Source organism: Prionailurus viverrinus, chromosome B1 (genome assembly GCF_022837055.1).
Source record: "Prionailurus viverrinus isolate Anna chromosome B1, UM_Priviv_1.0, whole genome shotgun sequence".
Classification (NCBI taxonomy): Eukaryota; Metazoa; Chordata; class Mammalia; order Carnivora; family Felidae; genus Prionailurus; species Prionailurus viverrinus.
In genome coordinates this window covers 84,533,601-84,547,065 of record NC_062564.1, presented here as the reverse complement: position 1 = coordinate 84,547,065, position 13,465 = coordinate 84,533,601, and the positions used below count along the sequence as shown (strand labels likewise).

At 34.7% G+C, this 13,465-nt stretch overlaps 1 protein-coding gene across 3 annotated transcripts in view; it reads right to left on the bottom strand.

Moving 5' to 3' along the window:
- Positions 1 to 13,465, bottom strand: part of INPP4B (inositol polyphosphate-4-phosphatase type II B) — a 403,509-nt gene that overhangs the window by 169,058 nt on the left and 220,986 nt on the right. For all 3 annotated transcript variants that reach the window (XM_047855552.1, XM_047855554.1, XM_047855553.1), the window contains 2 exons: positions 5,144 to 5,274; positions 4,661 to 4,765 (listed from right to left, as the gene is read on the bottom strand). In XM_047855552.1, the coding sequence (XP_047711508.1) occupies positions 4,661 to 4,765; positions 5,144 to 5,274 (236 nt within the window). The remainder of the gene's footprint in view (positions 1 to 4,660; positions 4,766 to 5,143; positions 5,275 to 13,465) is intronic.

Here is a 13,465-nt window from a genome sequence, read left to right as displayed (position 1 = left end):
GATAATAAGTCTATTTTTTCCCAGAAAATCTCTTTAAAGTTCCTACAACTATAAAAATAGTTCTAATGAAAAGAAAAAAAAAAAAACATAGACATGCTGATCTCGTTTCAAGGAGCAATTTAAGCACAATCCCTGACTTCAACATGGCCCACAAAATGACTTTGACGTGAATCACAAGAGAACAAGGAATTTTAAGGGAAAACTATTTCAGAATAGTTGAAACAATTTGGCAACATCATGAAACATATCTAAAAGTAATTATACTTCATTGATGATGTGATATACTCAAACTCGAGATACAGAAATCAGGGAGCTCTAAACAGCTCCTCATTTGTTCCTTCCCTCAATGTGGATGTTTGAAAACTAAGGAGCAGAGGTTAGCTGATTCATCCTAGTTACACAATAAATTCTGGCTTATGTTGCACCTGATTCCAACTATAGCTTTATGATTTACTATAGATTTTTTCTTTCTTTTCTTTCTTTTCTCTTTGTATCTTTCTTACCCTGTCTCCTTGTCTCTGTCTCTGTCTCTCTCTCTTTGCCATGTACTATAATATGCTATTATATATCTATAACATAAAATAAAACAACTTAAACACAGAATAATATCACAAGAATCCAGGGTGCCTGGGTGGCTCAGTCAGGTTAAGCATCTGACTTTTGATTTTGGCTCAGGTCATGATCTCATGGTTTGTGAGTTTGAACCTAACATCCAGCTCTCTTCTGTCAGCGTGGAGCCTGCTTCAGATCCTCTGTCTCCCTCACTCTGCTCACTCTCTCTCTCTCTCTCCCTCAAAAATAAAATAAACCTTTAAAAAAGTGTTACAAGAATCCATATTTTATAATATTCATAACTGGTTTTCTATTAAAGTAATATTCACTGGGGTAGAAAACTTTGTTCTTAATTTTAAGGTTTTGTCTTTGTTACTGTCACTGCCATCTAAGATCTCTATTGGGATTGTATTTGCTGTATTAAGTAATGAATAAGGGTGAAAAGTTAACTTAATGGGCCTGGGGGCACCTGACGTTAAATGGAGGTTATTTCATTTGTCAGTATGAGACAGGACAACATTAGTTCTGCTCAGTTACTTGTTTCTAGAGCTAGACATTAGCCTTGTGTTTGGTGAATCTGCCTGCTATTGTTTGCAAAGCTGCCTATCCAAATATATCAGGCATATTAATCAAATGTGGATTGAGGTAATTTACTAATGGTGAGAATGAAAATAAATGTACTACATCCAAATAACTCACCAGTGAAAATACCAAGGCTTGGCCAATCTTACTTGCATCATTACCTTGCAAAATGTTGTCTGTAATGCAGCTAAACATTCAAACCAGTAACCATGGATCTTAAATAAATTTAGCTGAAATTATTTTAATATGCTGACTACATGTTATATAAGCAAGTAGAAAATCTGATTGACTGTCATCTTAAACTTTAACCATTTTATTTTGCAAATAAGAAAACCAATGCTCAGAAAGCTTATTTAACTTAGTCAATATCAAAGAAGTGGATGGTAGGACCCCAAAAATTCAGTCAAGTTTTCAATTTCTATTATAACATATAGTTGGTGATATAGCCTATAAAGCACTTACTTTACCTAAATTCCAATCTCAAATAATCAATTTTCAACTTATAAAAACATATTTTAAAAAACATATAAGCTTAATATTCAATATTACATACATTATATGTATACCATATATATGATGTATATAAAATTATTTATATATGTATAATACAATACAATACAATACAATACAATACAATACAATACAATACAATACAATATCTATAAAATTTACATGAGGTGCCTTGGAGAAAAAGTCAGTATGCGGTAGAACTCAGTACCTTTGCATTAATTCTTGGCTACGAGGATATCTAGCCTTTTCCCACATTTTCTCCTTTAGGTCTTCAAAAAGAAGAACCAGTCTTTCTGAAAACTGCTCTAGAGCAAAAGTCTCCTAGTTCATGAGTCGCACCCTAGTTCTATAACATCAGAATCTTGCTTTTCTCTATACTACTTGATATTTATCATCACAAATAAGAAATTCCTCTATATATCCTGTTATTATGGGTTGATTTATGCTTCCCAGAAAGATATCCTAGAATATGACCTTATTTAGAAATATGGTCTTTACAGATGTAATCAAGTTCAAATCAGGTCATTAGGACAGATCATAATTCAGTGTGAGTGGTGTCCTTAAGGGGGAGGTTCGGAGATAGAGACAGACACAGTGGAGATGATGTTAAAATGCACAGGGAACACTGTATGATGCATTGATAAACCAAAGAAAATCAAAGACTGCCAGCAGGCTATCAGAAGCCAGGAGGAGGTAAGGAAGAATACCCCTATAGGTTTCAGAGGGAGCTAGCTTAGCCAAAACTTTGATTTCAGACTTCTGGCCTCCAGACTGCAAGACAATATTTTTTTGTTTATTTAAGCCATTCAGTTTGTGGTACTCTGTTACAGCAGATCTAGGAAACTGATACATATCACAAACCAAAATAATTAGGAGAAATTATGTTTGCTTTTAGAAATTTACTTCAGTTGCAAGTTTCTTCCTCTCAAATTACAGAAACCCAAACTGAACACATTGTTTTCCTTCTAGCTCACTCTGGTCCATTTTTAAGATAGCATCTTGGAAAGAACAGCACAAATGGTTCTGTTTTTGTTTTGTTTTCAAGAAGTAAGTATAATAAAAGGTCACCTAGATAATATTTTTTCTTTGGTGGAAGTATGTTAGGATCATTGCCAAATATTTGAATGCATATTTAAATATACATCTGTATCAACTGGGCCCCAACAAGCCACTTGGTTTGATGATACAGCTATCTATCCACAGATGTACTGAAGTTGTCCTCTCATTTCTTCCTTCTATCAGTCATTAAGTGCTTACATATGATAATTTTTCCAAAATGCCTAACTCATCGTTTCTCTAAATCTGGCTACTTCTTAGTTCAAGATTTCATTGTCCCTTAATAGGCTCTTCACTGATCACTTTTCTCCTTTTAACAGACCTGATAGAACTGAAAGATCTATTTTGTTCCAGTGATGGCAAATGCTACCTGTTTCATAATGGCTATTATTGTTCATTCTAGGTGTTTTACATACTCCAATTCACTTAAATAGGAAAAGTACACTTGCTTAGAAAGTAAATAACGGACTTAAGGTCATACATCAAAAATGGGAGAGCTGAAATTCTGTTTCATTTCAAATTACATAAACTTTACTATATCATTAGAGGGATTTAATATTTGTCATTAGAAAAAAAAAGACATTGGTTTTCAGATAGATTTTAAGTATTTTAGTTTCTTTATTATTTATTTATAATAAATACTTTGGTTTTGATGATTTTTAAAACCACCGGATGTTATGTTCAAACTACTGGTAGATATGCAGCAATCAAGAAAGAGTTTCTAAATGCTTTGGGCCAATCCATTTCATTTGTATTTCAGTTCTTTCAGTGACATAACTTCTGGTGAAAAGGAGCCAAGTTAAAATTTTAGATAGTAGATAAAGGTTACTAGAGGTATTCACATTACACATCATAATGATTATGACTACACTTAAACTTGCACATTAGCTGGTTGCATATATATAATCAATATGTACAAACACAAAAAAAACTGGTTAATTTTTATGCTTGTAAAACTTCAGATGATTCTAAAGCAGAATAGAGATTTTGACTTTTCAAAACCTAGAACCTCTATATTGTGACAATGGCTACAAAATAGGGTGTTAGCATGCATCTTTAGATGTATCTGTGTGTGTTTGCATGTTGATACACTTATCCTGAAGGACTGGATGATCTAAAGTAACTTTTGGCTCCAGGAACATGGGTACTGGTAGGATGACTATAGCACTTACCATTAAACAGGGAGACTTTTGAGAGGGAAGAGAGGTGAAGACCTTCTTTAACAATGATGCTGGACAACAAGCATAATATCAGACTTTGATGTATGTGAATGCAGGCATATAGTCACTCTACTTATGCACAAAAATTGATATTGCAGTAAGTTAAAGGAAATGGGAGATGAGAAGAATATTTTAAAATATTTTTTTACTAAGAAATAGCAAGGAATCATGTAGAATGGCAATGAATGCAATACAGTGTTCGCTGTAAACCTCATTCAAGTATGTTTATAAAAATCTATACACTTTTCCTTGAAAAATGTTTCTCACAACTTAGTAAAATACTCTACCACCTTCTTTCTGATAAATTCCCTGCTCATAGAGAAGCGGGTGATTCTGTTGATAGTCACCACTAAATCAGAAAAACAGCTCATGAGTCTATCTTTGGGCTTTGATTTTTCAAGATAGGAACAAAATGAACAAGTCTTGTTTTTCCTTTTTCTTATTAAAACAGTAACACAGTTATTAGCCATCACTGGTACTACTTAGGAAGCTAACACTTACTTCGTATATTCACCTGTTACTCAATTCAGGTGCCACATTTTTAAAGTATTGTTTAGAAACACAGCAACAAAAATGCTATACCCCCTTTTGTAGCAATCAGGGTCATTATCAAGTTAAATTGCTTCATCTTCATCTTTATATAATTCTGAAATTTTAAATTCTGCCAATAGTCAAGCCTTTTTAAAAAAGCACACACTAACATAACTTGCTCATTAAAAAAAAAGAATATTATATATTACCTTTCAAGTGAGGGCTGTGGACATGCATTCTTTGCAAATGTAGATTTACTGGAACAAATTCTAATGTTTTTTCTCCTTTGCTGCTGCTTGATTTGAAAGAGGACCCTAAGTGGAAAAAAACTGAACATTATTATTAAGTAAATAATAAATGTGTGTGTATGCACATATGTTGAAAAGTATGCTTGATATAGAAAAATGTTACAAGGATTTCAGAAAGGAAAACATATTTGTATAAGCTGCTTTTCTTTACGGAAATTCAATTTTAAAATTCTCAGTTATTCTTATAATAATACCATGAGATAAAACAGTGCAATTTGTTTCTTCCTGGTCTATCATGCCAAGATGGTAGAGTTAGAAATAAAAGTTGTTTTTTTTAAATTTTGGCTCTTCCATATCCATAATAACAATGTTTATTATTGTTTTCACCTAACATATATGAAATGGAATTTAGTTTGAATACGTAAAAAGTTTTTGCTTTCATACCTGTTTCCTTGCTAAGTTCTGTCAGAATATCTTGGTACATATTCACCATTTGATCACAGTGAGTAAGGACATTTTTCCGTAGATTGTCCCAGTGCGGAGAAAGCTCACCAAGTTCCTTTAGCTCCTGGTTTCTGTTAAGAATGGAAAAGAGAGGAAAATAATAATTTTGATCTTATGTCCACAGACAAGGAACACTATAAAGGTTGCCAAATTAAAAAGAAACTGATTTACCATCCATTTCAGGAAAGTTTTATGCACTTATTAGAAAAAAAAAATATTTTCTTACATCAGCCCTAACAATATCTTTCCAGGTATGTCTCCTGAGGCAAGAGAAACAAAAGCAAAAATAAACTACTGGGACTACATTAAAAAAAAACAAAACTTCTACATAGCCAAGGAAAAAAACCAACAAAACTAAAAGGCAATCTATTGAATAGGAAAAGATATTTGCAAATGACATATCCAATAAATGGTTAGTATCCTAAATATATAAAGAGTTTATATAGCTCAACACCAAAAAAACAAATAATTCAATTAAAAAATGGGCAGAAGACGTGGATAGACATTTCTCCAAAGAAGACATACAGATGGGCAACCGACACATAACTGCTCAATATCACACATCATCAGGGAAATGCAAGTCAAAACCACACTGAGCTAAAACCTCACACCTGTCAGAATGGCTAAAATAAAAAACTCAAGAAACAACAAGAATTGATGAGGATGTAGGATGGGGGGAAATGAAAACTGGTAAAACTGTGGAAAGTAGTATAGACGTCCCTAAAAAGTGAAAAACAGAACTACCTTATGATCCAGTAGTTGCACTCCTGGGTATTTACCCAAAGAATAAAAAAAATACTAATTCAAAAGGATTTTGCACCCTATGTTATAGTAGCATTATTTACAATAGCCAAATTATAGAAGCAACCCAAGTTTCCATCAATCGATGAATGGATAAAGTAGTATATGTATGTATACAATAGAATATTAATCATAAAAAAGAATGGAATCTTCCCATTTCCAACAACATGGGTAGATCTAGAGAGTAAAATGGTAAGTGAAATAAGCTAGTCAGAGAAAGACAAATATCATATGATTTCACTCATATGTGTAATTTAAGAAACAAAACAAACACATAAATGGAAAAAAAAGAGACAAACCAATAAACAGACTCTTAACTATGGAGGACAAACAGATGGTTATCAGAGAGGAGGTGGGTGTGGAGATGGATGAAATAGGCAAAGGAGATTAAGAGTACACTCATCTTGATGAGCACTGAGAAATATATGGAATTGTTGAACCATTATATTGTACACCTAAAATTAAATAACACTGCATGTTAACTCCATTGGAATTAAAATAAAATAAATAATTTTAACACAAAGAAAGACATGAGTAATTTAGGTCACCCAAACATTAAAGTTTTATATGGCAAAGAGGTAAAAAAAAAAAAATACAAGTTAAATAAATGTTTTCACTGGTAAAACTTCACAAAGATGACAAAAACTTAACTATCCTCTATATATTATATATGTATTAATATATAATATATAAATATATAAAATATATATTAATATATATTATATATTAATACATATATTATACATTATATATAAATATATAATATATAAATATATAATATATATATTATATATTATGTTATATATATATATATTATATGCATATAATATATATATGACAATTCAGTTAAAAACCAAACACTAAAACCTCAATAGAAAAACAGCTAAATCCTAGACTTCAGCCATCCAAAATAAAATAATGTGGAAAAAAATAATGTGGGAAGGGCTATCTGACTAGGTCTGAAGGAAACACAAGATATTCCAGTAACCCAGTTTATTTACAATATAGCTGTAAAATATTTTAAAAGCCCATAAATGGTATAATCAGTTGTGATTTATTGGCCTCAGTTTCTCTCAAGAGGACAATTTAAGTAAATGCGGTATGCATGTTTTGTCTTTTCTTTATCAAAAGGAAGAGCTAATCCTGCCATTTAGGTTTTAATTATTACCTTTTATCTAATTCTCTAGCCTTTAGCCAAGTTAATTCAAATCATCAGAATGCCTTTTTAAATTATAATGATAAATAGTCTAACATGCTGCTTGGTTAGATCTCTTACTCATTTCTGTAACCTTTTACCAACAACATTTTCATGAGGCTAATTTAACCAGCAATAATGAACCTTCTTTGCTATTTTGGCTGTGAAACATGCTAAATACCAAGCTAATAAATTCAGAAGATGTAGAATCTCTAACATCCTGTTAAATGTAAGAATAATGGATGGTGTGCAAAAATGTGACTTGCTTTCAAATGCTCGTAGCTGCCTTTGTTTTGTTTCAATGGGGATGCAGTATAGTAGTGCTGCATCTTTGATGTCTCCACAATTTTGGCGAACATTAATCTCATTTTTAACTTTTCCATAGATTAGCTTTCATCACACAACATTTATGGGAGAAGAAGTGGTCAATTAATAGACAATAAGAGTAAAGAAAGTTCATGACCGGAGTTGAAGGGGGAGACTGAAAAACTGGAGAGTCAAGTTCTCTGTGTGCACTCAAATAGCCGGACAAATTCAAATTCAGGACAAAACAACAACAACCAACACAAAAAAATAATTCCAAAAGCCTGAGATATCTAAGTCAAAAGATCTGGACAATTAGGTCAGATATGAGATCGACAGCAACTGTGACATATCAACTTACTTTATTTTCAATATACAGTTAAAATGAAAATGCTAGCTAAGTATTCCTATTTAATACTCATAGATGCACCATGGGTTTATAATTCATGCTGTCCCTGAATCCTTGTCAGAAAGAATAATGAAAAGAGAGGGAATGAGGGAGGGAAGGAAGGGTGGTAATGAAGCTGCTGACGACATTGTAGGATACTGGGGTGGGGTACATCTCCTTCCCTAAGAGAAACCTGGCAAAGCATGGTCAGAAAAGTTTAGTGTTCTTGGGGACTTGAGATAAGCTGAAAGGAGTCCATAATGTGTTGTTTACAATTTATTACACTCCTCCAATATGTCAAAAATGATATACAGAAATCTATAGATGAAACCTGACATTCACTGCTCATTTCTGGCACTGAACAGCTACATGTTCTAAAAGGGAAAAACAACCAAATAAAGCTTCTCTGCATTGAAGAAAACCCTCGAGTACAGAGGAGCTATAAAATAAAAGTATAATAAACCAGAGCAGAGTAATGAAAAGTTAGAAAACAAAATGGGACATAGTAAGAGGGTAGTTGTAAGTTTAAGAAAAATGAAAGAAATTGATTACATTAATACACTAAAATAGACAAAGAGAGAAGGTACTTAGGGGTACTCAAATCAGGAAACTTTTCAGTTGGGAAGGTGAGGACTGTTTACACTACATTTTAATTTGTTACTCAGTGAACAAAACTTGGGAGTTGAAGGACCTTGATTTGTATCTCAAGCCAGGTTCTCTAGGAAGCAGAGACTGAGATCAAGCAATCCTAGGTCAGCAAAAGGGAGGTGAGAAGAGAAGTGCTGTAGGAGAAACAGAAAGTAGACATAAGGTGGGAGGTTACTGAGTTGGGCAGAACTTCACGAGAAAACATGGCTGGTTACTTGGTCATGTGAAACAGCTCTAGATAAGTCATATGGAACCAACGCACCTTGGAAAACTTTGTTAAATGGAAAAAGCAACATTTATATGCCAGTTCCTTACCACCTTCTATAGTATTTCATTGGTAAAGATTCATCCTATGAGACATTAACTCCTCTGCACTTCTGCTTGTGTCTTCTGGGTGGCCACTGGGGAAGCAATATCCCAGTGGAGATAGAACTGTCCTGGATCTAGTCATAGGTACCTGAACCATTCTGGATATAGATGCCATTGGGGGCATGCTAACACCTGGTCTTCACCCTGAGGGAGGCTGATATAGCTGGTGGTGTTAGGAAATAAGGTGATAATGGTGGCAGCATCTGGAGCCCTCCATTGGGCAAACAGTCAAAACTTGAGGACAAGTTAAGGTTGGCCCATTATAGAAAAGTACATCAACTGGGCCCAGGACAGGCCACCCCTTGTAGAACTTGCACTTCCATCACTCCCTGACATCCTTGTGGCATATAAAACATCATCCCTCATATCCTCCCTAAGAGGGAAGTTCAAGTATAATCCTTTGAAGTGATGACCAGATGCAATTCCCCAAAATGGAGTAATGAGCCAAGCTATAATATGAAATATTCCAGCGATCCTTGGGGCCTTAGTTGACATTCATCACTAATCTCTACCACTCATTCTAGATTTTCCTCACATTCCTTTGGCACTTCAGCTGGTCTGGGTTGCTGCCTTGTGAGGTGATCCAGACATTATTCCCAAGTGATTAGGCCCTTAGTTTCTTTGCTGTTAAGGAATCTTAGTTACTGTAATCTCCCATTCACCTCTGGGCATGGAGCACATCTAAGTGCCAGGCATATTTCTCTTCACTCAGATTATGAAGCAGCAGCCCTATTTCCTCACAATGATAAGTATCCCTTGCCATCTTTGCTGGTCCATTGTAGTAGTAAGAAATGCATGATAATCAGACCACATGTGAACCACACATAGGTTTCAGATAAGTGGGACTCTTTATGGCTTACTGACAGAACTGCCCCTACCCATGCCTCAAGAACTAGGATTCTAATTGGCAAAGTCTAAGGTGGTAGGGAAAAGAAGCACAACTCCACTAGTGGGCATCGTGATTGATTGTAAAAAGGGCTCCCCCTTTTTCCGAGAGCTGAGTATTCTACCTGTGGTAGACATCCTCTATCAGCTGTTGGTTTAGCATACAAACTTCATCCTGGAGACCAGTACTCCAATCCTAAGGTTTTGTTCCCCTAAAATGGGGCCTTAGCTGAGCCTCTCATGGTTAATAATGTTCCACTACTGTATTAGATTTGTGGCTTTGGGGTGGTAGGGCATGCAGGAATTTCAAGCTCACTGTTGCACCTCCTTTGTTATAGCAAGTATCCTTTGGTAGAAACAATGTTATGTGGGACATCATACCATTGGTCCAGGCATTCTGAAAGCTGTCAGATGTGGGTAATGGCAGTGGCACTGTGAATAGTAAAGGCATACACACATCCAAACTTTGTTTCACCTACTTAGGACAAATTGCCCTCCTCTCCAAGTTGAAAGAGATCTGACGTAATTGGCCTGCCACTAAGTAGTTGATGGGTCTTCCCTAGGAATGGCACTCTCTTAGCATTCACTATCAGTTATATATTAGTGCTTGGTTAAGCACTAGACAAAAAGTCTCAATGATATGTGCATCATAAATAAAACTCAAAAAAGCAAAATTATTGACATGCATAGATGATAAAGGTCTTTTTGTGTATGTATGTGTTTTTTGTTACTGATTTCCCCCATTATTTGTCATTTTACCAACATATGTTACAGGTGGAACATATGTGTATATGCCACTTTACACCTGTCCTTCTGTCATGATTATTAGCATATCTTTACTTTCAAAATATCTTGTTAGGCTGTCCAAGTTACAGGAAACCAAAGTTAATATAACTTTTTTCATCTTCTATTGTGATTATTAGCACGTCCTTATTCTCAAAATATCCTGTTAGACTGTCCAAGTTATGGGATACCAGAATAAATCTAACTTTTTTGATATAGTTTTAAAAAATAACTATAAACTCACAGAATGTTACAGTTGGAAGGAAGTTCAAAGAATAATGTGAAACCTCTTGTTTCACAGATGGAAGCATCTCAGTGAAACAGCTTGTTTGTCTCTGAGTCACTAGAATACCGAGTCTTTTAGACTATAATCCCCGTTTCCACTCTTTTCCTCAGCCCATGTAATTCCCTGGTGTAAACACACACATACACACAAAATTAAACTAAAAAACAAACAAACAAAAAAACCAGAGTGCCTTATTTATTAAAGGTACTTAATGAACATAAGGTGAGTAAATGGGGTTTGGAAGGAGTGGGGCTATTGACTTCTAGAACTACATTTGTAAATTTTCATGTACTTTTTTGTTTTAATTTTCATGTACTTTTCAAGTGAACTTTGAACAAAGGGTAAGTTATAGTTTGGTATTGTTATATCTGGACCTTTTAGTTAGAATGGTACAGCTACTAGGTATGCAGTGCATGGTAACTGATATTCCCTAAAATATGTTCAAGTGTGTACTGGTGTCCAATATTACAAGACCCATAGACAGAGTCTTTGCATGTCTCCACATTTATCTGGGTAGCAATCTTGGCATTAATGTTACAGTTAAATAGTTACACATCTTCACTCTGCCTTTGGTGTGAATGGCAAAAGAGATGAGCTGTGTAAATGCATTTTTAATCCATAGAAAAATATTTTTAAAAATACTCCTTCCCCATCTATAAACATTCTCATTTATTCACAGCAACAGCAGCATCTACTTTTAAAAGCTGTCTCCTTCAACTGCTACTTTACAACAATAACGGCAAAAATGTCTTTCTGGAAAATCCACTGCCCTCCTAAACACATACAATCTTTTATGAATTCATTACTTTGCTATCACTAGAACTCTACGTTTTAAAAAAATCTTCTAAGAGATAGGCTAGGACTCTCCTAGAGTCCAAGAAGTAGCCAAAAAAAAAAAAAGATGTTGAAAGAAAAGACTGAATATTCAAACACTAATAAGCTTAGGCCTCATGCACATTAAACATTTTTTTGGCATTTACTGCCATCCATTCCCTTTTACATTGCTACCTGCAAAAATAAAAGGTAAACCAGATAAAATAAATCTCAAAGGAGACAGATGATCGCTAAGGCTTACTTGAAAAATATCTTTACACTCTGGATCTTGGCATTCCAACTGTAAAAGTGTGATATTCTTGATACTTGATGAAATATTCATGCCAATCTCTGGAAATAACCTCATGGTACACTGTTTGTCTACGTGGCTTCTTTTGTCCTACCTTGTTTAAATATTTCAAAAATATAGGCTTTACCTCTTCAGCAAAATCACAAGTTTCAGGAGGTCATTCTGATCCTCTGAACCTTCCACAAAGGAACACACTACTAAGCATATAATATACTTGAAACACCAGACTATTAAATAGTGTAAGGAGAAAAATGAGATTAAAAACAAACAACTCTATGAAGAATGAAGGGAAATCACTGAACACAAAATCAGTTCCAGGGAAACCTGAAGAAAAATAGCCAAACCTGTTTTAAAGTTTTTACATATAATTCATAAAACATTGGAAGGAATATTAAATAGATGGATAGTTTTTAAACTTCTTTCCCTACACCCTGTGGCTCAGGGACAGGGGAGGGTGTTGACGAAAGAGAAGTCAAGTACATGAACAGGCATCAGGACCTTTTCCTTATTCCAGCCAATCACCAGCTCCAAGTGAATTTTTTTGATTAATACTGAAATTGCATGTACAGATCTTTTTTTTTAAATTTTATTTAGTTTTGAGAGAAACAGAAACAGCATGAGCAGGGGAGGGGCAGAGAGAGAGAATCCCAAGTAGGATAGGCACTGTCAGCATGGAGCCTGATGTGGGGCTCAAACTCACTTGAAACCATGAGATCGTGACCTGAGTCAAAACCAAGAGTCGGACACTTAATCGACTGAGCCACCCAGGTGCCCCCCCCCCCCCACCATGTATAGTTCTGTATGAAAAAAATAAGTTTTTCCTGCTAAAAAAAAAATAAAATTAGGTTTAAGATCACCAAAATAGAACATAGTTAAAAGAAGAGAATGTTTATCTTCTATTTACAACATAGTTTTAACGCCTACTGATGATGTATTCAAGGAGAAATTCCAACAGCGGGAGTATTTGCTCTAAGTCTGTGAGTGTGGCATACTTGCCTTATTTATCTTTGTGTCCTACTGCAGTCCTTAGTTTGTGGGAAGTGTTGAGCCTGATGACTGACTGAATGAAAGGTTTGCTTACAGACTGTTGTTCTTCAATCTTCCTGAAATTTGAGATCAAGTCAGAATATAAACTAACCTAAAAGTAGAATGTTGAGCTCTGTCCCAGTTAAAATGAATAAATGCAATAGATAAAATGAGACACTGTTGAGTCCTCTAACCTTGTATGATCTAGGTCTGCAACTCTGGATTGGTCATGTCTTCTTTAGGGATAGAGAAAGACCTGAAAATGTATCTTCATATGGCATTCCTTACTGTGATGGTTAATTTTATGTGTCAACTTGGCTGAATCACAAGGTATCCAGATATTTAGTTAAATGCTACGGTAGGTGTTTCTGGGTGAGATAAACATTTGAATTGGTATACTGAGAAAAGTACCTTGTCCTCACTAATTTTGGTAGGCCTCACCAAGCAGTTGAAGG